Source organism: Malaclemys terrapin, chromosome 1 (genome assembly GCF_027887155.1).
Source record: "Malaclemys terrapin pileata isolate rMalTer1 chromosome 1, rMalTer1.hap1, whole genome shotgun sequence".
NCBI classification, from domain to species: domain Eukaryota; kingdom Metazoa; phylum Chordata; order Testudines; family Emydidae; genus Malaclemys; species Malaclemys terrapin.
This window is the reverse complement of record NC_071505.1, coordinates 178,263,642-178,289,512: the sequence shown is the minus strand read 5'-3', so window position 1 is coordinate 178,289,512 and position 25,871 is coordinate 178,263,642. Positions and strand designations below refer to the sequence as shown.

At 39.1% G+C, this 25,871-nt stretch overlaps 1 protein-coding gene across 5 annotated transcripts in view; it reads right to left on the bottom strand.

The window, feature by feature from the left end:
• Positions 1-1,688: 1,688 nt before the first annotated feature.
• Positions 1,689-25,871, bottom strand: part of USP25 (ubiquitin specific peptidase 25) — a 141,737-nt gene continuing 117,554 nt past the window's right edge. For 2 of the 5 annotated variants that reach the window (XM_054047277.1, XM_054047314.1), the window contains exons 19-26: positions 21,116-21,229; positions 18,627-18,722; positions 13,684-13,862; positions 12,585-12,663; positions 10,592-10,671; positions 5,082-5,205; positions 3,964-4,159; positions 1,689-3,145 (exon numbers count right to left, since the gene is read on the bottom strand). In XM_054047277.1, the coding sequence (XP_053903252.1) occupies positions 2,973-3,145; positions 3,964-4,159; positions 5,082-5,205; positions 10,592-10,671; positions 12,585-12,663; positions 13,684-13,862; positions 18,627-18,722; positions 21,116-21,229 (1,041 nt within the window). In that variant the 3' untranslated portion in view covers positions 1,689-2,972. The remainder of the gene's footprint in view (positions 3,146-3,963; positions 4,160-5,081; positions 5,206-10,591; positions 10,672-12,584; positions 12,664-13,683; positions 13,863-18,626; positions 18,723-21,115; positions 21,230-25,871) is intronic. The other 3 variants (XM_054047286.1, XM_054047294.1, XM_054047304.1) reach the window with 3 other exon arrangements.

The following is a 25,871-nucleotide window of genomic DNA, read 5'->3' as shown; positions in this document are numbered from 1 at the left end:
CAATAAATTGACAAGCACTTTGTTTACTCAGATTTGGATAAAATTTACAGAGTCCTTAGTTTTATATGACAGCAAAAAATGGCTTGCATTTAATTCTAGCTACAGGTACTCTGGTAAAGAGCTTCGGTTCACTTCCTTTACCCTGTTCTATGCATATGTAGTTACAAATTGAGAAGATTTGGTCACAGTCCAATGATTAATGTGGTGCAGTGAGAATGTCTCACTATTTCTATATGTATCATTCATAAAACTAGTTACACTGCTGAATGTTTTTAATATATTTTAGGGTTCACCAAAAAAGTTCATCTAAGTTCTTTGCGGCCAAAGAACATGCAACTCCCATCAGGTTCCTTGACCTTATGACTTTGGCAGTGCAGAAGTTCCACATTTTCCATACAACACCTGTAATTGCTACAATTTTAAATTCACATAAGGTATGAGAAAATGCTTTTGACTGTATGGATCTTCTGGATCAAGATCCCAAAATAAACAAGTATCCAAAACAGGATTTTTCGTTCAACATAAATGAATCATATTTCAAAACTTTTCTTAGTGAAACAAACACCCAGTATGGACTATGCTACACTGAAAGGCATAAGATATTTCAGTGAAGAGCTGAAATAGTGAGTTGGGAAACACCGTAGATAACTCACCAAAGGAAAAACACTTGTTTTACGTTTGTTTGCTTCTTTCTTCTGTATAAAAGGATCTTCAAAGTCTCCTTTTCTTCCAAACAGAGGGATTTCCCCCTGCTCTTCATTTTAAAAATATGGAATGTCTTGTCTTCTCTATTTTCGATGGAGGACTGGATAGGGAGATTCCTCAGCCCTCAATTGAAGTGTGGATATTTGAAGATTTAGCAAAAAGAGCTTTTCTCCCAAGTGGAGGAAAAATGGGGAGGGAATTAAAACAGTTTGAGTCACATTCAGGCCTTTTTTATATAGTATAAAGGAAGCTCACGATCTTGATAATGTATTATATTATACAATCTAATCCCCGGTTCACTTTTATCTATGTTACTGAAGATGTAAGCTTACCAGCTTTGCTTAAATCTGTCAAAAAGTCTAGGTTTAAAAATAGTTACTGTAAGTAAGTAAGTACATATATAATTGAGTCACACCTTCAGATGGAATGTGCTACAGATAACCATCACCACACCTTTTGAAATCATATTTTCACCTGCTTAGTGCACATACCTGTAGCTCTTCAACACTGTCCTTAATTGCTGTGTAAGTCAATATGCAGAGTTTCAGACTTTTATATTTGTTCTTCCCTGGAAGAAGAATTACTACTTGGCTTCTGGGCACTATTGTAGTGTTACTATTTTGCATATTTTTGAAAATGGTTAATATTATTTTTGATATGACAGCAGATAAAATTATTTAACAGACTTTGAACCTATGTACCAACACTTTACATACTTCAATCTAATACAAAATAACGGGGCCATCCCAAAAACGTGGGGATAATAAGAAGCCTAAAGGTTGTTGATGAGATTTAAGGATAAACTAAACCACTTATTTTTGTGAGGTCCAAAGTGAGGCCCATTGTACTGCCAGATGGGCAACTTTTGAACTTTATCCACTCTTCCCTCCCCTTTTCACTATTTTATTAGTAGTAAAAGAAAAAGACAAGATAGAATCAACAACAGTACTATTGGGTGTCGCTCCAATAAACACGTACACACAAATATTTACATCTTTTACTGTTCTAGCACAAAATGTTCTCTATAAAGATGAGGAATCAAAATATTTTCAGGTAACAGGATTACCTAAGGATGCATTAACTCCTTTTCACAAAATAATCGAGTTTCTTCATTAAAATCAGACAGTATTTGAGTTCTACAAAACAAACGCTACAAAGTTCTTCATTTACTTCTGAGAGAAAGTAAATTAGTGCAGATATATTATTTCTGAAATCCTTTACTATAACAGTACTAGCAACCAACTTCACAGCAAGAGTTAGTGGAAGGTTACATTTCTGAGCTAGAGTAGTGTGCAGTTTACATAATTAAAACACAAACTTTATAAAACAAAAAATATGAGTATTTAATTTGTGATGGATTCTAGATTCTTACATATTTCACAATTACAAAGCCCCCATTTAATTTACTCTACTCAATCAAGTCTTTCAAAAGAAATCTGAGCTCCTGCAGTATCTAATATAGCTTCTAGTCCTATGGAAAATAGTTTTGTTTTTTTTTAAAAAAGGTCTCCTATGAATAGAAGAAAGGTGCAATTAATTTTTGTTTCAGAAGCAAGCCTCTAACTTCACTTTAAACCCAATGTGGCTTCAAAATAAATGTGCTCAAATGCAGTATTATACAGATCAGTAAGGAATATACAAAAAGTAAGGTGTGTAATACTGTGACAGATTTCCAATGTGCTGACATACAGTAATCCGTGACCATCTCTAAAGAAATTGGCTGTAAATCCTGAAGAACCATGCCTCTGAACTTAATGACCCATCAACATATTGCATCCGTTTCTGGTCTAAAAAAATAGCTATATAATACACTAATATACAATGTATCTGCTTGCAAACACAGGAGTAGCCATAAATAAAACTTTATTCTTCCATTTCATTTACAAGCTATCAAGTACCATGTATTTACACAGTACTGGACACTTAAAATAGTTGCAGTCACAGAATGATCCAGACTGAATAGAAAGCCGTTGATAAAGTAAAGGATTTTAAGATAAAAGCAAAGTAATACTGTAACAGACAGGTGGCAAAAAAGCAGTTTTGTAATGTTGCATCAATTCTGGTTGAAACAAAAACCGAGCCCCATGCGATTCTCAGCTTTAATTGTTTGTAGTCTGGCTAATGTCTGTACAGCCATTTTGTCTTTTGCAATTATTAAAATAAAAAAAGTTAAAAACTATAGCAGCAACAAGCAAACCCTGTGACAGGTAGGCAAGGGTTAAGAACTAAAAAAGTTTATATGATGTGCTTATGAAGGTTTGCAGAGTTTATCTTCCATCAGCTGGAGTTCGACTGAGTGACAACATGATTCGGGCAAATCGCTCACACAGTTCATGTGTGGAATAGGAAGGTAACTTTGGTGGATCATTGAAACCTTTAATCTCCGTAGAGCAATCTAGAAGTTTTGGCAGGAAGTCTGTCAGCTTTTCTTGCAAGTTAGCTGCAAATATATATAAAAAAAGTCAATATAAGCACTTACTGCCCATAGGAGCAATAAAGTGAAAAATTGCTCCACTGCACCAACTTCCTCTTTTAGTAAGCTTCACTTTCTTACAAACACCCTTCCTTAATACTCTAGGCTTCAACTAGGAATAAATGAGTCATTCAGTATGACAGTGCTCAGTACTAGACTAAAATATTCTCAAGATCATCAGGAATACACTGAAACAAAGATTAAATATGCAATGGTATGAATGTGAAACCTTTTCCATCTTTAAATAAACTTTATACAATACTTAGCTCTTTTAGGGCTCAATACAGGGACATTTGTCATCTGTGGATTTCAAAGCATATTTGAAGGGGGAGGGATAGCTCAGTAGTTTGAGCATTAGCCTGCTAAACCCAGGGTTGAGAGTTCAATCCTTGAGGGGGCCATTTAGGGATCTGGGGCAAAAATCTGTCTAGGGATTAGTCCCGCTTTGAGCAGGGGGTTGGACTAGACCTCCTGAGGTCCCTTCCAACTCTGATATTCCATGATTCTATATTTCAAAGGAACAAAATATTGATAAGATAGAACTTGAAGATAAGATATAAGCTATATCGGACTTCAAGATCAGAATCATTTTGTCTACAGCATCGTGTGTGTGTGGAGGAGCCTTTGAAATTAAGAAATACGTATAGGCTGACTAGATAGCAAGTGTGAAAAATCGGGACCGGGAGTGGGGGGTAATAGGTGCCTATATTAGACAAAGCCCCAAACATCGGGACTGTCCCTATAAAAATCGGGACATCTGGTCACCCTAAGTACATATGACTTACGTTCCATTTCTTGTCCAAGATACGAACACCAGCGGTTTCTCATATCTTCTACAGCAGCAATATCCTTTTCTTCTGTTTCATCCACCAGTAGTAATGGCAAACATGGGACAATAAGCTCATTCATAATGATCAGTCCATTATTTACTTCCTGATCATCTCCCGACTCAAAGAGTGCCGCAGCATGTTCATTTAGTTTCTTCATGCAACACCATAAAAAAGGAAAACTTATAAGTACTTAGCATTTCACGTTTCGCCAAGTATCAGCTTTTAAAAAAAAGATTTATTCCTCAAACAAAAAAACAATTTGAAAATCAGCAGTGACCATATCACAAGTTTTAAGTCAGGGCAATCTTGCAAATTCTTCACTAAACATGTCAGGTCTTATGCTATGTTTCCCGCTAACAGACCCCTGAACGGGTTCCTGATTCCTCATAATTGTTGTAGCCATCCCTGCCGAAGGCTAGATCCCCACTCCCTTTGTTGCTACTTCTTTCTATGGCTGATTAAAATCAAGTTAAGGGTGCGGGGAGGGAGGGAGGGAGGGAGGAGGAGAGAGAAAAGAATCAATTTCTATTGCTGCCTTTTCTAGCATTAGTCTCCTGTTGGCTAGTCCCACTGTGGCAATGTGTCCATTTGCTGTCCAAAACTAGGGTGTGCCACTATCCTTTGTCACACTATGTGTAGCAGTGGACAGATTCATTATAATGCCACAGTAAAACAGGCAGCTACATATGCTGTAGGAACACCAGAAATTATAATTTTTCCTCTTAATCCTCATATTTTACATTGCTTCCTTCTCCATTGTTGACCCTGTTCTTACAAGAGGAGGGATGCTCTTAACTTGTTACATTAATGTACAAAGTGTTTTCTAATTGTAACTTTGCATCACAATTACCTATGGTTGTCAACTACACCTCTACCCCGATATAACATGAATTCGGATATAACGCGGTAAAGCAGCGCTCCGGCGGGGCAGGGTTGCGCGCTCCGGCGAATCAAAGCAAGTTCGATATAACGCGCTAAGATTTTTTGGCTCCCGAGGACAGCGTTATATCGGGGTAGAAGTGTATTTCACACATGCAACAACTACTAAAAAATTAGGGTCATATTCCACTTACTAGCAAACATTCTCTTCTGTAATGGGATATCAGCTCTTCATCATGCCCTCTATACAGGCCTTTGGACAAGAGTTCTTTGTTATTCTGATAAGCATAGATAAGGTAAAGCAAGGCTTCCATATAACTAAAAACACACAAAAAAAATATATATACACACACATCAGATTTATAATGCTCTTGTACAGGTAGGTATAATTTGTTTCTGTATCTTGTCAAAGGTCAATACAATAAAAAAGCATTCAAACACTCACACTTGATATGGTTTCCCTTGGTATTGGCTAGGACATTTTCTCCTCAATGCACATCAGTACAACTTTCTGTTGCAACCATAAGCCGGAGCCAAAGCTGAAATCAATGGGAGGTTTTCCACTGACTTCAAATGGCTATGAATTAGGCCTTATATACACAGGAAAACAGTTTTCTTCTACACATTCGTGACACATTCGGTCTGATTCTCCACTATCCTGCACTTTGTGTAGCCACTTACACCTTTGCAAATTGGGTGTGGGATAGTGTGATTTTATTTCTCAAGAGTGAACTTCTAAGAGAAAACTTATTTTCAGGTACGTTAATTATAGTGTCCCCAAATTACCACTAGTATTTAGACTGATGGAAATGTTCACAGATGTGAGACTGGCATGACTTCCCCAAAAGCAAATATTTGGAGTATCGGTCTACTGGCAATTTTCACCTTAAACTAAAATAAAGTAATGACAGAGACATGTACACTACTGTCAGGAGGATGAATAATAAAGAACGTGACGACAAGATTTGATGGTAGACAAAACAGACCTCACTGCTTTGACACTGGTTGTCAAAAAAAGATTAGCCAGTGTTGCATCTTTCACTTTTAGTGAATACATTAGGAAATCTTGGCATAGTCTGAGTTAGAGAAACAGAAAGAGAAAAACGAAGGCAAGTATCTTCTTAAGATGCCTTGCAATGATTGCTCATTTAAAGAAAAATTGTATTTTTGTACAAGCAAACATCTTAAGGTGAATGCCTCAATAAAAAAAGTTTCAGCACAACAGAGCACTGAGGTGTATTTGTTGCAGCTACACTAGTGGGAATAGGAGGCTAGATCCTCTTTGAACATTTTCTGTACCTTTTAGCATTACATACACATGAAAATCATATAGAATACATGCAAGGATATACCAGGGCCTTCATAGTGGAGCAACATACACATTTGGATGTTATAGCAAAAATTTGTGTTATTAGTTCCTAAATGCATGACCTTGCACTATTACATTTCATCACATTTCTATTACTCCAGTTTACAAGGTCATCCAGATGACCTTGTATGATACTCCGGTCCTCCTCCGTATTGGCAATACCTCCAAGCTTTGTCTCATCTGCAAAGATAGTGGAGTTCCTCAGGGACTGGTCTTGGGACCAATCTTATTTAACATTTTTACTACTGACCTTGGCACAAAAAGTGGGCATGTGCTATTAAAATGTGCGGATGTCACGAAGTTGGGAGGTATTACCAATACAGAGGAGGACTGGAATATTAGACAAGAATATCTGGATGACCTTGGTAAACTGGAGTAATAAAAATGGGATGACATTTAATAGTGTAAAGCACAAAGTCATGCATTTAGGAACTAACAACAAGAATTTTTGCTATAAGCTGGGGACTTATCAGTTGGAAGCGACAAAGGAGAAAGACCTGGATGTATTGGTTGATAACAGGATGACTATGAGCCACCAAGGTGATGAGGCCATGAAAGAGGTTAATGCAGTCCTAAGATGCATCAGGTGAGGTTTTTCCAGTAGAGGCAGGGAAGTGCTAGTACTATTATACAAGGCACTGCTGAGACTCTCATCCGGAATACTATGTGCAATTCCGGTCTCCCAAGTTTAAGAAAGATGAATTCAAACTGGAACAGGAGCTGAGAAGGGATATGAGGATGATCAGAGGAATGAAAAACCTACTTTATGAAAGGAGACACAAACAGCTTAGCTTGTTTAGCCTAACCAAAAGAAGGCTGAGGAGAGATATGATTGTTCTCTATAAATACATCAGAAGGATAAATACCAGGGAGGGAGAGGAGTTATTTAAGCTAAGTACCAATGTGGACACACAAACAAATTGATATAAACTGGCTATCAATAAATTTAGGCTCGAAATTAGAAAGACTTCTAACCATCAGTGGAGTGAAGTTCTGGAACAGCCTTCCAAGGGGAGCAGTGGGGGCAAAAAACCTAACTGGCTTTAAGACTGAGCTTGATAAGTTTATAGAGGGGATGCTATGATGGGACTGGCTATGATGGCATGAGGCTCATCGGCGACTGCTAACTTCAAAAATTCCCAATGTCTGGAAACAGGGCACTAGATGGGGAGGGCTCTGAGTTACTACACAGAATTCTTTTCCAGGCGTCTGCCTGGTTGGTCTTGCCCACATGCTCAGGGTCTAACTGATCGCCATATTTGGGGTCGGGAATGAATTTTCCCCCAGGTCAGATTAGCAGAGACCTTGGGGGATTTTCACCTTCCTCTGCTACATGAGGCATAGATCACTTGCAGGTTTAAACTAGGTAAATGGTGGATTCTCTGTAACTTGAAGTCTTTAATCATGATTTGAGGATTTCAGTAACTCAGACAGAGGTTAGGGGTGTAATACAGGAGTGGGTGGGTGAGGTTCTGTGGCCTGCAATGTGTCAGACTCGATGATCACGATGGTCCCTTCTGACCGTAAAGTCTATTTGGAATGGCAGTTTATGGAATAGAAAAACAAAGAGAAAGACTATTCAATTATTAAAAAGGAGTTGGCTGAGGGGGTTGTGTTTTTCATATTCACAAGTATAAGATGTGTCCCAGTGCTGCAGTTTCAGAAGATTAAGGAAAGCAATGGTGATTTGTGGATGGCATCAGTGCCCTCTTACAGCACTAAACACTGTGCCTAAAATTATATAGTGGTGGTACAGGCACTGATCTGTCCATTCTCTCTCAAACTTCAGAGTTCAAAGACGTACACATACAATTCAGAGAAGAAAGGGAGGCAAACAGAGAGCATATATACGCAGAAGCAAGTCCCTCAAATGACAATTCCTAGTTAGTATCTACTCCTCCTTTGGGATAGCCATAGGTGATTAATCAAGCAATACAAGCCATATCAATCAATCAAACCCAAGTGGAAAGAGGGCAGAGAAGTTCTCTATGGAGTGATTTATGTTACTCTTCCAAGCTGGACATCCATCTAAGACAGTGGTATCCAGACAGTAATGCAATGTAAAAGTATTGAGAAAACACCATGCAACAGCTCAATAGATCTCAATGATGGAAACATTGTACAGGCAAGACATCTGCTGTGTTAGTCCTACTGAAACATGCTTTAAGAGTCTCAGGGAGTGGAACTCTGGCTAAGACATAAAATGTCTCAACACAATTTTAATCCTGGCTCAACCAGGTTAAGCATGGATGGCTGTGTGGCTGCCACCAGTCCATGGTTGGGCAACGTCCCCTCAAGTTTGATCTTCAGGGCTCCATGTGCCAGGACTTTATCTCCAAGATGGGCTACATGACCAAAAAGTGCTTGTGGTAATGACTGATGATGACTTCAGTCCTGTCAAGGCCAGTTCTCAATAATACGTCCCTGTTACTGATAAAAATCGAACTCTTTTATGGCTGGTAGTTGCCACTGACACACATACAAAATGCCTCCTGCTGTCTTGTTTAAGCATCATCCATGTTTTAGATCCATAAGAGGATCAGCAGTACACAGGTTTGATAAATCTGTACTTTTGTATATACTTTCATCTTCTTTTGGCTCCAGAACCTACGCAGGTCTTTCATGGCTGAGGCTGCTAAACTGACTCTCCTTAGGATGTCTGTCTGGCTGTGCCCGTCTGATGACAAATTATTGCCTAGAGAGCTGAAATCATCCACTTCTTCCGGAAGCACAGATGTCTTGTATCAACTTTTGCCCTGACATTCTGGATTTTTGATTTTGCCAAAGAAATCTTTAGCCCAAGGGCAGCTGCCCTGTAGCAGAAACTCTCCTGTCTTTCAGGTCATATGCAAGCTGTCTGAAGAGGACATCATCCACATAATCCAAGTTGGTAAAAGAAGTTGAACAGACAATTATACTGGTATTTGTGGAGACTTGATCAAGGAGCCAATCTATTGTATGGCAGAATGGCGATGAGGCCAAGACACATCCCTGCTTCACCTGGGATCTAATGTAAACTCTGTTAGACCTAGAGGTCCTGCATTGCACCTGTGCCCGAGAGTTATTATGTAGATCTTTAATTCACCTCAGGAACATCAGTGCCTTGAAGGGCCTTCCTCAGGGTAGCTCTATTAACAGAATTGAAGATTAAGTCTCCATATGCTCCTGTCAAAGGATGACAGAATTCTTGATGGATCTCAGATAAAAGATGAAGACCAAGTACAACGCCCATTGTAGATCATCCAGCAGTGACGTCTGACTGCCCTGGGTGATGGTGTTTCACAAGGTTAGGCTGGAGCTGGGTGAGTAGGACATGTATAAAAACTTTTCCGGTAACAGAAAGCAAGGTTATTGGTCTCTCTCTCCTAACTCAGCACATGGGCATTACCCCTTACAAAGTGGGATGATGATCCCTTCCTTCTACTCTACTGGTAACTTCTCTGTACAAACTTGGAAAAAACGGTGTAATGCTACACTTATGGACTGTACGGAGCAACTGAGAAGTTTGGGGTTATGCCTCAGATCCAGCATCGTGCCTGCTTTGCAGTTTCTTTATGGCAGAGCAGACTTCATACGAAATAGGTACTCTACACAGGTTTTGGGTGCAGGGACTGCATCTACTACTAATGTGACCAGATCTGAGCTTTGAGTCACTTCACCACGGTTAAGTGCACATTCATAAAATATTCTTTTCATCTTTGCAGGACTTCTTTTTGGGTTGAGCATGTTTTACCATCAGCCTTATTTATCCACATAAACCATGCGCAAAGTCCAGTTTTGGATCAATGTGATAGAATAACTTTGAATTCAGGTTGTAATTTGCTAGACTTTATTCCCTCTTTTGCCAAGTTCTCAAAATAAGCCTAGGTGCTTACGCTCCCTCTGTATAATAAGAGGGTGTTGCTGGCAGGACATTCTTAGCAAGAGGTCCTTGACTTTGGAAATTGCTCTCCACTTTGGTCTTCAGAGGTTAAATTTACTAACCTACTGGGCATTTAGGAAAGCCAGTTGCCTCCCACTTCCCCCCAAAAATTATTGAGAACAGTGGAGGTGATTATATTTATGCGTTCTTCTGTATTGTGTCATTTTAATTTATGCAAGAAATTGTCAAATATATATAGCTGCCCATTCTGATATATTCAAAGCAATATTGATCTTTTCTGAAAAAGAATGGTGTAATTGCAATACACTTACAATTTTTTTTTTACATTTATTATTTTTCCATTAATTTGGTTTATCGTTTACATTGCTTTCCTGTCCCCTCAGAAACTGAGTGTTTAACGTAACCAATTTAAAATAACCCCCGTGTCTGAATTCTAGAATGTCACCTCTTACCTCTTTTTTTGAAAAAGTTCCAATCCTACCATGAGATACATGGTTGTTTCTCTGTAATTTCTATATTCTTGATGCCATCTCTGCACATAAGAAAGTGTATTAAGAATGTTCATTCATACAAAGGAGAGCTACATTTTGCACTCTTCACACAGCATTGCATACACACAATAAGCACTCATGAATTGTTTGGGGATAAATCAAAGAATTCGGAAAATATTTTTCACATAAAAAGAAAAAAAATCAAACTGTCTAAATATTTGTCACACAAAGAAAATTCTTAAACTTTGTAAAGTGATGAAACAAAAATCCCATAGGATTATGTTTACATAATTCATTGCCATTTGAAAGGAACAAATTCAGCTGTCTAAGGGGAATTCCAGGCAGGATTGTAAAATGTCCTTTTTATCTCCTGGGAGTGGGAAGGAGAACAACCAAAATAGGATTATCTATTTTTTGGACTTCTATTTACATGACTATTTATCTCTCTCTCTCTCTCTCTGACACAGAGAGAGAAAATGAGATATAAACATCAGACTAATTTTAATCTATGAAGAGGGGAAAGGGGATGGCAAAAAGTAAAATGGGAAGTGATGAGAATCTTGTCTTGTCATAGAGGCTGAAGAAAATCATAACTCTGATCCTGAAGCAAAATGTTACAATACTGCAAACCAAAAGCAATGTGGTTTGTATAGGAATCACTTTACAAATATTTTATAGGCAAACAAATGTTTTACTTCAAATTTGCAGCATGTTTCTATTCCAGTTGGTTAGAATGGCAGCTCTTAATTGCCTGCAAGGGACAGAACTCCAACCCCAACATGGTTTGCCAGATATCCATTTATGGTGAAATTCACCCCAGCGTAAAGAGCCTGCATGAGGTTCTATGAAACATTTACTGTCTATTTATGATCAATCCTAATGTTACCTTTGCACATATGTCTTCCTCTCCCCCGTTTAGCAGAAAAAAGATGTTTTACACATGTGCAAGGGGGAGAGGTGGCACCCAGGTGTGACAGAGCCAAGATCTGTAGTGTACGCCTATGTAAAGTTATGCAGGAGTGGGAAGGAACTTGAAACCAGAATAGAAAAAGAAATGTGGCAGAGAACCTGCCACTCTGTGAATCCTCCAGTCCTTCCCCTCCACTTGGGAGGGAAAGCACACAGAAAGGCCACCGAGCCTATTTCAGGCCTTTAGGCTGGTGAAGCGGTGCAGAGCATCTCTGTCTTCCATTGGTTAGGTGAGGGGGAAAATTGCTTTCTCTTTGGCCCTATAGGCAAAAAGATGAGGTTCAAGTGATGCATGGGGACCTGTGTGGGAAGAGAACTGCATCTGAAGGATTTAGGCCCCAATTCATTTAAAGCACATGCATAACTTCAAACATGTGACTAAATGCTTTGCTAAATAGACATCACTTGATATTTAGCTGGAATGTGACCAGTTTCTCAGAAATGACTTGTCAAGGTTTCATTCTTGAGTAGTATGTGTCGGCATTTTAAAATCAGGATGTATTGATCAAGTACTTCAATATTTCAGGCGTTTTGGGGGAAGGGGATTGGGAGAGATTAATCTGAAGTAGTCTCGGTGTGAGAGAGTATGTACATGAATTGGATTCTTGCCAATACATTGGGAATGACAGTATACCAGTTGGAGATAAACTGGAGCCAGGACCTACTGACCTGAAACCGCCCATACTATTTTAATAGATGGCCACTTCTTGTAGAAAAAGCCAATCAATTCACACGGTGATAAACTATGGGGCGCTGTTAATGATATCAAATCATTAGGGAGTTGGCCAAGACCAATAAACTCTCTTTTAATTATGGCCCCACTCAAATTTGACCTTCCCAAAAATAAACGGTCTTTCAACAGAATTGAACATGGGAAATTTGGTTAACAAGAAACTGTGCACTGTAAATGAACAAAAGATATTTTCTGAATTTTAGTAGATAATTATTCTCTGTTACAATTTATTAGGAAAGAAAAAATACTGGCCTCATACTCCTCCATGTTTAGTTCATCAGGCTTTATCATTTCAAGTTTGGCTTGAGCCACTTTCATTATGTTGCGGCACCTTAAAAACATAGAAAGAAGAGTTGCAAAAAAATTAATTGGTGGTAACTGCAAACTCAGACACATGTTAACACTGCAGAGATATTAGCCTAAAATACTGCAAGTAAACATCATTAGAGCACTATAACTTTGACTGAAATACAGACAGGAAGTATGATTTCCTGTATACTTCTTGAGTTCCTTGTCATGTATTCACAGGCAGAGGGTACAGGACTTTCTCATAATTACTTTACAAATATGTAAAACAATCACTATATTTTAACTTTCTTCCTCTACCAAAATGCCATATCAGTTTTTTTTTTAAGTTAAAAATCAGGTGGCTTAAATCTTCTTGAACTTTTAACTAGTTTTTTTAAATGTAATCTTAGAGAATTAGGATCTGAAGCTTCGAGTGCTGGTATTGTGAGGTGGGCAGGATACAGTACTATAATCTTTCCGTTTGTGTTTTTAAATAGGTGAACAAGTGTTAGGGTGGCGCACAGAAATTGCCACAGTGAATTAGACAAGTTATTAGACATCTAGCCTAGAGCGCTGATTTTTACATTGACCAGTACAAGTTGTTTCAGAGAAAGGAGCAAGAATATGTAATGGTAAATTATGGAATAATATTATAACATTAGTGAACATTTCTTTCTAATCACCATTGATTGATTTATGCCATCAAACATAAGGATTTCTCTTTAATGTTATTCTATCTAAATTAACCATCGATGTTCCCATTATCCATATAAATATTTAATTCTATCCTGAATGCTATTAAGTTCTTGGATGTACTGATAGATTGCAGCAAGCAGTTCCACAATTTAATTATATATTTCTTAAAAGTAGTATTTCATGTTGAAAATTGCAACATTGTGTAAAGGGAAACCTTTACTGAAGTGGTGGCTAGGCAAATATATTGTTCATGGTGGGTACCTAATAGCCACATTATACATACAATACATAAAGGAGAGTTAACTATTGTATCCTCTGAATAAAAAATGTAATAGTATAAGATTAGCATGTCTCATTTTCCCATTACCTTTCATCAAAGCTCAGATTGTGATCTCCAAACTGTTCCAGTAATGTTCTCTCAATTATTTTCTTTGGTGCCTCGTTTTGCATAAAGTAGACAACTGCATGATGCAAACGGTAATCACATTCGGGTGGTGGATCATCCTGAGCCAATTTTAGTAGCCGTGCGTACTCCAATTTAATTGCCTACATAATTTAACAAAAAAAAAAATCAGTTATTTTTCCCTGACAAGTGAATTATTATTTTTATTTCTGTGAAGTTAACATCCTCATATTGCTGGCCATGCTACAAGATGCTTAGTAATCCCCCAGCCCTGTCCTACTTAAACATATTCCCTAAGTACCCTTGTAATGGGAGTCATTTAACATTTCAAAAACAAAACTGAGGTTGTTGTTCTCTCTCTGATTAGCTATCACTGGCAATAGGGTAGTACTTATGTGCCCATATGGGCAGAACTTCAACATCATTTTCTCACCTGTGTTAAAACCGCCTCAGGGAAGACTTAGCTTTTTACTATCCAGCCACTTCTCTAGCCATCCCATCTTTTTACCCAAGGTAAAGATACCTACTATGTGTCTCTACAGCCAGAAGCTGTACAAGACAATTGCAGCCATTTTAGCCAATGAATTATTCTGAAAGCTTTCATGTTGAAAAATAGTTTTTGCCCAGGGTTAAAATGCAAAATTTATTTTCAGAGAAAGATTAATGAACATGCAAAGCTTTTTAAAAATATATTTAAGCATGATGGAAATGGTTTACACTAAGAACCTACTTATCTGATTTCTATGGAAAACAAATACTTAAAAACAAGTTTCTATCCTGGCTTGCAAGGCCTTAACAGCATAAACATTTAGTATTTTACATTGTTTTTCCTTTATGCTAGTGTCACAAGAAATACTTTTCCATCTTTGCAGGCACTATTTTTTTTAGGGTTACTATATGTCCGGTTTTTCCCAGATAAGTCCGGCTTTTTGGTAATCAAACCCCCGTCCGGGGGGAACTGCCAAAAAGCCAAACATATCCGGGAAAAATACCACTGGCCGGACACTTCCCCTCCCGCGGCTGCTGTGCTCCCTACCTTGACTCTTCTGCTCTGTTTAAAGCCGAGCTGCCCAAGCGCTACCGGCTTCGGGCAGCCCCCATGCTTCCGGACCCTGAGCCGCCGGCCGGGCACTTCCCCTCCCAGGCTCCAGCTGCTGTGCTCCTCCCCTGACTTTTCGGCTCCGTTTAAGAGCCGAGCTGCCCGAGCACTACCGGCTTCGGGCAGCCCCCATGCCTCTGGACCTTGAGCCGCCGGCCAGGCACTTCCCTTCCCGGGCTCTGGGGGCGCAGGGTCCAGAGGCATGGGGGCTGCCCGAAGCCGGTAGCGCTCGGGCAGCTTGGCGCTTACAGAGCCCAGGAGTTCAGGGAGCACAGCAGCCACCGGAGCCCAGGAGGGGAAGTGCCCGGCCGGGGGCGCAGAGTCCGGAGGCATGGGGGCTGCCCAAAGCCTGAGCGCTACTGGCTTCACGGTTTGCCAGGCAGCCTCCAGACCCTGCGCCCCCGGCTGGGCTGGGGAAGCGGCGGCCAGGAGCACAGGGTCTGGGGGCTGCCCGGCAAACTGTGAAGCCGGTAGTGCTCGGGCAGCCCTTTTCGCATGGCTGTGAGGGAAGAGGGGGAATGCAGGGCGCTCGGGGGGGGGAGTTAGGGTGGGGACTTTGGGGAAGTGGCGGAGTTGGGGAGGGGCCGGGGTGGGAAAGGGGCAGGGCCAGGGCCCCGTGGAGTGTCCTCATTTTTTATTTTTTAAATATGGTAACTATTTTTTTTTTAAAAACAAATTCTAGTTTTCATGAAAACTTTTCAATTGTGCTCATTAACTACTTAATTACTGACTAACCACTGTGTGGAACAAAAGACAAAATCACTGAGAGAAATGGTGACGGATCTTATTATATTTCAAGTTTTTTTTTTTTTCTAAAGGTACAAAAATGGTCAAGCACTATGGTAAACCAATGTCAACTTGAACTAGAGTGAATGTATACAATGCCTATATGCAGGATAATGTATATTAATGCTGTAACACTAAAATCTTGAACACAACAGAAAAACAGGCAATTTCAAAGCACTCAGTAATAAACATCCAGTTTAATATTTCAAATTCCCTTCTTCCCAAACACTTGGCAAGACTATTCATCTCAGTAAGACTTATCAACCATTTCTTTCACATAATTAAAATCTCTTCTTCTATACATGTTTCTACCAGTTTCCAAAACTATAACTAACATTTAACAAACATAACAGTGTTTTTTCACAGAATAAACTGGATATTGCAGGTGGCTCCTCTTTCTACTTAGGAATTCAAGGGTTTTCTTCTCTTTCCTTCCAAGAGGCTCAATACATAGGTGAAATGCTATACGTTCAGAGGCATGTGAAGACAGGAGAAAGCCCTCACCTCATTTTCAAGGGTGGGACTTTAACTAGCCTAGCTGGAGGCAGAGGAGTGCGTCTGTGTGTTCATTTTTACTCTTTTCCTTGGACATACCAAAATGCTATTGACAAGCTTTGCATGATCTCAATTGAAAGGATCGATTATCAGAACCAAAATAAAGGTCTAATTAAGTCAAGGTAACTATACCAGCAAAAAAGCATCTCCAGTAGGGGCATTTACTGGTACAGCTATACCAGTATAGCTACACCAGCAAACCCTTTCTAGCATGGACAAGGCCCAAGACAAAAGCACTTGACACATACCACTTTATAGACAGTCTACCAACAGAAGAAAAGAACTTTTTCCATACACATTTTTGACTTCACCAAGTACAGTAACAGGCATCTTATCTGAGTTCTAAGATTCTTATACACTGAGCAAAATAATTGTTTTTTCTTTATACCGTATACAGAAAATGGGATTACGGTACAACCAATGTGTCAGAGAAAGAGTCTTTGTATTTCTCAAAGGAAGTTATACACAAAAATCCTGAAGAATGTGTTTTGCTTGATTCTGAAAACTAAGACAACTACCCTATAAAAACTTCAGGTTTCAGTGAAGAAAGATTGACTCATTTCAAATATGTTTCACCAAGAACAACAGTAAAGCAAACATATCCTAAAACGAACTAAAGAAAAAAACATGAAAAACAGAAAATTATCTTTAAGTACTTATATACCTAAAATACAATGCAAAACAAAAAATGGCATATAATTTTATTAAGGCACAGAGCAGCTAAGAGACTATGGAAAACCACACTGAAGTAACATGAAGTTACACTTAATATTCTTCAAGTTAGGAAACTGAGTCAGCCACTTCACTATCATATTGTGCATTTAAGCCAAAGTATTAACTGAAAATACTGTATGAATGTTTTTTTACATACAAATACAACACCACCAACCCCAGAAAGGTAAGTAGAGTAGAGCTGTGTGTGAAATGGTTCTCTCATCCCATGGGAATTTTTGAGATTTAAAATATTTTCCCCATCTCAAATAGGACAAAAAATAGTAATCTCTAAAGTTTGTGTGAACTGAACAAAATTTCAAATCAGATCAAACAAAATATTTTGTTTCCATTATGAACTTTATGTATTTTTTTTTACTATACATTAAATTAAACTTCAAAACTAAAAGTCACTTCAAACCAAAAAGTGGCACTTTTCATTTTAATTTTTCAAATAACAGGAAATGCATTGCAATAGACCTTTTCCCATAAAAAAGTTGTTTTGATGAATCTGCATTTTCCAATGAAAAATGTTTAGTTGAAAAATACCTGACCAGCTCTATCAGTAAGGAAAAAGCAAACTCCCACTACATTTTCTAACCAAATTAACTCACTATATATGGTAAGAGTATAGAAGACCGTATCTTCTATATTTCTCACCAGAAATTATGCATATTTAAAACAAATGTTAATGAATATACACTCCAAGGTAAAAATATTCAACTTCCATTTTTTTTCCTTTTAAATACCATAAACACGCATTCCCACTGAAAAAAATAACAAAAAAAAAAATTCTGCACTATGTCACGGTGGCTCTTCCACTGCACACTGATGATTCAAAAGCTTATGTACCAACAACTCAGAATGTTTACATATTAAGGAAAACTGATAACATCTGGATATGTTTTCTAAATTTAATATTACTTTGAAAAGTTAAAGAATGGGCACCTAAAACAGTATCTCCCAATAATAAAGTACACTATACAAAAGAGATAATACTTACACTGTAACAAGTAAACCAAACCAAACCATTCAGCTTGTTATTTTATGGAGGACACGAGTCAGAAAAACCTTTCTTTGAAAAGCTTTGGTGAACACAGCGATGTTCCTGTGTGAAAATGCTGGAATTCTCAGAGACATGCTAGGGGAAATCTGCATTTACGTTTGGTCTACACTAGGAATTTATGTCGGTATAACTACATTGTCAGGGGTGTGGTTTATTCACCCCCCAAGTGATGTAGTTATACTGACCTAACCCCCAGTGTGGACAGTGCTATGTTGACAGGAGGGCTTCTCCCATTGACATAGGTAATGCCTCTCGGGGAAGTGGAGTACCTGTGCCAATAGGAGAAGGTCTCTCTTCAGCGTAGGCAATGTCTCCAATGAAACACTAAGTGGTGCTGCTGCAGTGTTGTAAATGGAGACAAGCCCTTAGTTATGAAAAAGATAAACAAATGCCATCATTGTTCAAGCTCACACCCCTAGCCTTAGTATTATCTTTCTTAGAAAATGTGGGAAGCTGTGACTAGTGGTATCAGAAAGCTTTATTGCTAACACACACCCCTATAAAAACACACACACATAGTAAGATTTCTTTATGCTTCTGTCAGGACAAAAGTATTACTAACTGAGACTGAAGCCAAGAAAAAGAAAACAGACAAATGCCAGAACAATCATAATATGCATTAATAGGAAAAAATATTCCAATAATAAAAAAAAATCAGAGGAGAAATAAAGATTGAAATGTTAGTTGTACCTTAAAGAACCCTGCTTCTGGCCCACACCTGTCATAAACATTCCTGGCTTTACCTATAGCCATGATAATACCTTGCATGTTCGGGGTCAGCATGACCTGCCACAGGGGATTTAAGGTAAAAGTTTTGAATGATTAATATTTTAATGATTTAAGTCAATATGCCTTTAGACTCATGCAACAAAGAACAACCTACTGCATGCAAACATTGGAATGGCAAATGCTTCAGTGTTAGAGTTTGTGTTCTGCAAATTAATCATAACATTTTTCTCTACTTCTACCAAAGCAACAGCCATATATGATCTAACAGATGTTTACATTAGAATAAAGTAAGTATTAATAATTATTCCAAATGCAATGAAAGCAATGTAATAATTATATGGGCAAAATGTCCAAGGAAAGAAGAGACTGTTCAATATTGTAATTCCGCAAATACTGCAAAATGAATTAGTACTAACCTAAGAGCCTGTCTTACCAGCAAGGGATAAAAGCAAAATTTCTATTATTTCAAATTAAAAAATCCATTCAAAATTCAGAATTTTTGATGTTCAATACTACAAATATTTATTTTTATCATTTTTCCAGATACTTCATAATTTAATAATTGCATTATTACATAAAATATATATTCAAAATCAGGATCAGGGTTCCATTGTGCTAGGTGCTGTACAAACACACAAGACGACATGGTCCTTGCCCTGAACAGTTTATGACAATCTGAATTAAGAAGCAACAAATTTAAACTAACAGGACGGAAGTGGGAAGGGAAGACAAAGGTAAAACCAGTAAGATTATGCAGTTACACCCATTAGTTATATGTTCAGATTTACACTTCCAAGTTACTTGAAAGGTCTTTTTCCTACTTATATACAAATAAACAAACAGCCAGCTCTGTCTCCAAATACCCCTCAGTCTAGGCATTATTGGCTGGCTAATTTCTTGCAGGCATCACAACAGAAGTGAGTCTTTATGGAGAGAGGGCAGAAAGCTTTGGGAATAGGTCAGGGAGGACATCCCGTATGTAAGGGTAGCATGTAAAAAGCACAAACACATTTATGGAAGAAGCAGACAAATGAACACAAGATCAGCACCACTGAGAAGAAGGGGATGTGGGATGGCATTGCTTTAAGACAAAGGCAGATAAGTAGGGAGGGGCTGAGTTGTGAATGTCCTTAAAGGTGAACATTAACAACAATTCCCTTGGAGCTAGTCAGGATATCATAAGAACTTTCTTTAGAACTGCATTATGTAGGACATAAGGTCAAAGGACACAGATATGTAACTGCTGCATTCAGATCACAGTGGGTCTGACTTCTTACAAATACAACAGTGCCAATTTAAGTTCTCCATCCCATTCTGCCAATTAACGTTTCTCACAACTGAGGAGTAGAATATGATTTGACCTATTCACTGCTGCATATAGAAGTAACCCAGCAATACATGGCTCCATGAGTTAACTCAGAACATAGGTCCAGGTTCCTTGAGTAAGCAGGCACAGTGCACCAGCTATGTCCCCTCTCTGAGCAAACGGACAGGAAGTAGTGGAGTATGAGGTGGACCCTTGGCTCTGCATTCCCACACACGAGCCAGAAAAACTAAGCTAAATTGGGGGTATTGTAATTTGCTACTGATCTAGGCCCGCAAAAAACTACTATCCTTCTGGAGCAAAGGGAAAAGCAGGAAGGAGACGGTTTCTCAGAGGGGTGGCTCTGAGCTTCTATGCCTTTCTGGTCTACTCCTCCAGAGCTGAAACTTAAGTTGCGCCACAAGGAACAACTTAACCTTTAATTTGCTTTTCTAATAGTCATGTTATAGGAATGCAATTATGAAATAAATGAGAATTTTTAAACATTTCTAATATTTGCCTTTTTCATTACACTTTTCTTCTTTAACTGTTACCAGTGTAAGTTGGAGCCCTAGCATAAAAGGAAATACAATTGAAAAGTCAAGAACCAGGAAACACAGTTGGCTGCTAATCTGTCCTTAATTCATGCCTCTGTGTCTAAATATTTCAGCTTGTATCTGTAGGACAATTTGCTCCTCTGAATCTAAAATGTCTAAGCTTGGCAGATAAGAGATGTAGTTTGAACCTTAACTTTATTCAACTGACAAAAACAAGGAAATTCAGAATGTCATTCTTTATTCTTACCATTTTAAAAAAAATGTAATATAATTCACAAATATCTTTCATAGACTACACTTGGCCTAAGATAATACTCAATTTCTAATAGCTCAAAGGTACAGATATATGTGCCTTCCTATAATCATTTCATACCACCCAAAAATGTGCCCAATTCGGGTAACTGCTGCTATCTTTTCTGTAAATTTTTGTTGTGAATTTCAAGAGATCATCATCATCACAAATTGCTAAGCTTTTAGTTATGCAGATATCTGTTAAGCGCCACAATGTGCAACATGCCAAAAAATTCACACCAGGCAGCAAAAGAAAACACTAGTGTAGCAACTGTGCGCAAGACTGCAATCAAAGGTACCTCATCGTCATAACCCCCCTCCTCTGACTCAATCACAAAAGTCCCTACATCAGGAATCGCCACCTCTACAACACGCTGGTTAGGAGCTGGTTGAGCTGGGGCGTTATCAGAGCTCTGCAGGAGAAAATCATCATCAGTATGAAAAAGTCAGAAAAAAGAATAGAAAAGAAAAAGGTAACAAAATGACAGACTAATAAGTAAAACAATCTGTGTTGCTGGGATTTGCTAGACTTTATAGTACTAGATCACCTGCATTCTCTCTCACTATTTGGATTTTTGCAAGAAATTCAGAGGTATGAAAAATCTTAAGTAGTGAATTCTACACTCAATGTTTCCACAAGTCTTGGCCTTCAATTTGTCTTAACACCTTTCTAGAAAAGTGATTTTCCTTTTTGCTCTAAAATTATTTGCCTTTGTAATGCTCATACCTTCTCTGTTACTGTAGCACCAAAGTGATGTAATGTGTTCTTGTGGCAATTTTTTTTTTTTTTTTTTGACACTAAGGGACAGATCCTCAGCTGGTATAAATTGTCCTAGCCCCACTGAAATCAAACTATCATGGCTCCATTGACTTCAACAGAGCTATCATAATTTATGCCAATTGATAATCTGCTTGGATTAAAGTCATGTGGCAATCATGTGCCATAGAAACAAAATCCTCTAACATCTATATTCTGTTGGAAGCACTATAATAATAATTTATATTATATTAGCACCCAGAAGTCCCAATAAGGAACAGGCCCCATTGTCCCAGACACTCTATAAACACACAAGACAATGGAGTTCTTGTCCTGAAGAGCTTATCATTGGAAATGCAGGAACAGATAAACGGCAGGGAACATAAATAGAATAAGTAAATGATTTTGGTGGTGACTGGCCCATGGCTTGTCACAAGTTTTGCTGGGTTTGGGTTTTGTTTTTTTAAGCTGGGGGTAGAGCTTGGGTGAGAAGGTTAATATGAGTAAAGGAACAAAATAATAAAGGAAGGGGAAGATGGCTGTGAAGAGAAGGGAAAAAGAAGAAAGGAAAAGAAGACAGTATGGGCCTGTCTGAACTGTACACGCTTATGTAATAAAGATTATTGAAACCAGATTAAAAAAGTGTTTTCGGACCAATTAAAACCAGTTTTTAGGAACTAGTTGTTTAGAAGCTACAATACACAGTGCTACTAAACAAGGTATTTATACTGAAAAGTTACTTAATTTGTGGCAGAAAATTTCAGAAAAATGTTATCAAATACTTAATATTCTCCAAATACTTTTATAAAGGGGGCAAAAGGAGCCTTAACTTTGCCTCTTTATAAACACAGAGGTTACTCACCTTGTGCAGTAACCGGAGTTCTTAGCAATGTATGTCCCTACGTGTGCGCCACTTCAGGTGCATATGCACCCCTGCACCTTTAATCAGAGATTTTTGGTAGCAGTTCTTGTTTGGCTCATGCATGTATGTACCCTATACATCCTTGTATACAGAGCTGAACAGGCAAACCATCCTCAGTTTCTTTTCTGCTGCAAAGTCCTGCAGAAAAAAACTCAGAAGGAGAAGAGGAGGGCAAGTAGTAGAGTACCCATAAGAGGACATATCTTGAAGAAGTCCAGTTACTGCATAAGGTGAGTAACCTCTCCCCCTTCATACAGTAGTGTTCCTATGGGTGCTCCACTTCAGGTGACTCCCTAGCAGTATTCTAACAAGGAGGAGGAAGCTTTGTAACAGAGTCTAATACTGAAGACAAAACTGCATTGATAACTACACTATCTGATCTAGGGGCATGAACCAAAGTACAGTGGTTGTAGAAAGTATGTACTGAAGTCCAGGTTGCATCACAGCTACTCAGTGAAACTTGATAAAACTCATAGGAAGATCTGATCTTTTTAATTCCAAGAGGTAGCCCAGGACAATGGAACAAGAAGAGAGTGGGCAGGAGAAATCTGTCAGTGGATCTGCCAGAGATAGTATCTCCTTCATTTTTTAATTAAGCATGTCACATGGATCCTTTCGACTGTTTAACAACACCTGTTGCACTTCTGTTGAATGAGTAGTCTCTAATCCAGAGAACCATTGAGGAATCATGCCTGGAGCCAGAGAAATTCAAGACTGAGGTGAAGTGTCTGACCAGTATCCTAAGACAACAAACAAGAACTGATCAGAAGTCGCAGTGGTGGACGAGAAGCAAGTCTAATGACATAAAGATATCAAACTTTTCATGGCCAAGTCAGCGCAAACAACATGACTTTGGCTTTGTCTTGCTTGACTTTGAATTTTCAAGAGCAATGGTATTGGCCAATATGCATAAAGAAGGCCCTTCATCCGAAGAAGTGGGCTGTAGTCCACGAAAGCTTATGCTCTAATAAATTTGTTAGTCTCTAAGGTGCCACAAGTACTTCTGTTCTTCTTTCTTCATCCATGAGATGAGGAAGGAATCACCTAGTGATTGAGGTTCAGGTCCCCCTTTCAAACAACATTTCTTGCGCTTTGCAATGGTTGCAGTGCAATGAAGTCCACTTCTGGAAACCCCCAGGTTAAATATAACCTGCTGAGGACTCGTGAATCCAACTCCCACTTGTAACTCTGAGAGAAGCATCTGCTGAAGTAGTCAGCCATAGTGTTCTTAATACCTGGAAGGGAAGATGATGAGATGACTATCTGATTAGCTATGTACCAATTCCAGAGTTTTATCACTTTGGCATAGAGTGAAGGGAAACATGTCCGCCCGACAACTGATGTAGAACATGCAGGTCACATTGTCTGTTATGATCGCAACGGATTTGGCTCTGATCAGTGGAATGAAGAGGGAGCATACCCTCCTGCCTGGTCTCAGATCCAGAATGTTGACGTGCAGAAAACCCACTTAGGGAGACCACTTGTCCTGGATGATGTGAGATTTGAGATCAGCTCTCTATCCCTAGAAAGATGCATCTGAAGTGATGACAACAGTCAGAGGAGCTTGGGAAAAAACAAAACAAACAAAAAAACACACCTCCCATACAGATCTTGGAAGGATTCTTCCACATATTGAGTGAGTCCAGAACCTAATGAGAACCGAGACCTGTCTGTCTAGACTATGCTCGTTTGGTGTGTCAATGGTCCTCAGCCATCCCTGCAAACACTGGAGATGTCATCTGGCATGTTGGGTTAATGAAGACACAAGCTGCCATATGACCCTACAGCTGAAGACAATTCCTTGCCAAGGTCTGAGGACTTGTCTGAGTCCTTCAGACAAGATTTTCAGGTTTGTGAATGTGTCCACAAGTAAGCAAGCCTTGGCTGTCATGGCATCTAGAGAAAGTCCTATAAAATCTATCCTATTGAACAGTCAACTAGGGACAATCTGTTTTATGTAGCTGTTTAGAAGTCTGAGATCTGATATTGGTCTCCATCCTCTATTCTTTTTTGGGGACCAGAAAGGACTTGGATTAGGACCTCTCTCCCCTGTGCTGGAGTGGACCTCATTCTATGACCCCCAAGAGTAAAAGGGAGATGACATCCTGTCTCAGCAACCGATTGTGAGTTGGGTCCCTGAACAGAGAGGGGAAAAGTGGGTGGGAGGGAGGCGTGGAGGTAAAATGGATGGAATAACCATCTGTTATGGCTTCCAAAACCCATTTGTCAGATGTTATTGTCGCCCATGCAGGATGGAGTTGGGAAAGGCAGTATCCGAGTGGGGGGAGGACAGGACAGTGCAGCAGCAAGTCCCTGTGGAGGGGGTAGTTCAGACTCCTGACCAAGCCATCAAAACTGGATCTTAGCCACAGCAAATGGCTGGGATGAAGTAGCTCTGTAAGTAGCTGTTTTCTTTTTGGAATATCTTGGTCTCTGGGCCCAAAGGTTAAGGTGGCCTACCGAAAGTAGAAAAGTAAACTGTGCAAGATCTTTGGGCCATCTAACACCTGCTAAGTTTCCTTTCATTTATAGGTGTATAGATCCCAAGGGATCAAAGAGTGGCCCTCAAACCTTCCAAGTATGAAGGGACTGTCTGTAGAGACTGAAAATAACTTATAACCCTCTACAATAGACTGTACCTCCCTATGGAAGCTGCACAGCTGGAGCCAAGGTGCTTGTTACATCATGGTGAGATGGTACAGGCTATGCTATCGGCTGCATCCAAGACGTCTTTGCCAAGAGCTGACCTTCATTTATGATGGTCTTAAATTGTTCATGGTGGTCCTGTGGCAAATATTTAATAAAGATACTAAATTTGCTGTAATTCAGATAGTGATATTTTGACATGAACTCCTGATGATTTGCTCTCCTGAACTCTAGTGTCGCAGAGGAGTAATTTTTGCGACCGAAAAAATCAAGATGCTTTTGGTCCTTGTTAAATGGGATAGCATTGGTTTCGTATTGCCTCCCACCCTCTAACTGCATCCACAACCAAGCAATTTGGTGTCACATTGAAAATAAAAATTCTGAATCCATGACCAGAACATATAGTATTTTTTGTTCGTATGTTTGCATGCAGGTGGTGCTGTGGCAGGGGTTTGCTGGACTGTCTTGGTTGGCTCTAGAAGAGCCTAATTAATTGGAAGTGCCACACATGTTGAAGCTGAGGAATGTAAAATATCCAGGGGTTTATGGTGGAAGTCCAAATCCCTCATGAGGAAGTGTAAAAGAGCAATTTGTTTCATCAGCTCCCGGAACTCTGGAAAGTCATCTGCCATGGAAGGTGTTGGAGGCATTATAGCCTCAACAGGAAATATTTGTACAAGGTGCTACATCCTTGTCAACCTTTGCCTCCTACCCCTCCAGCTGTAGGAAG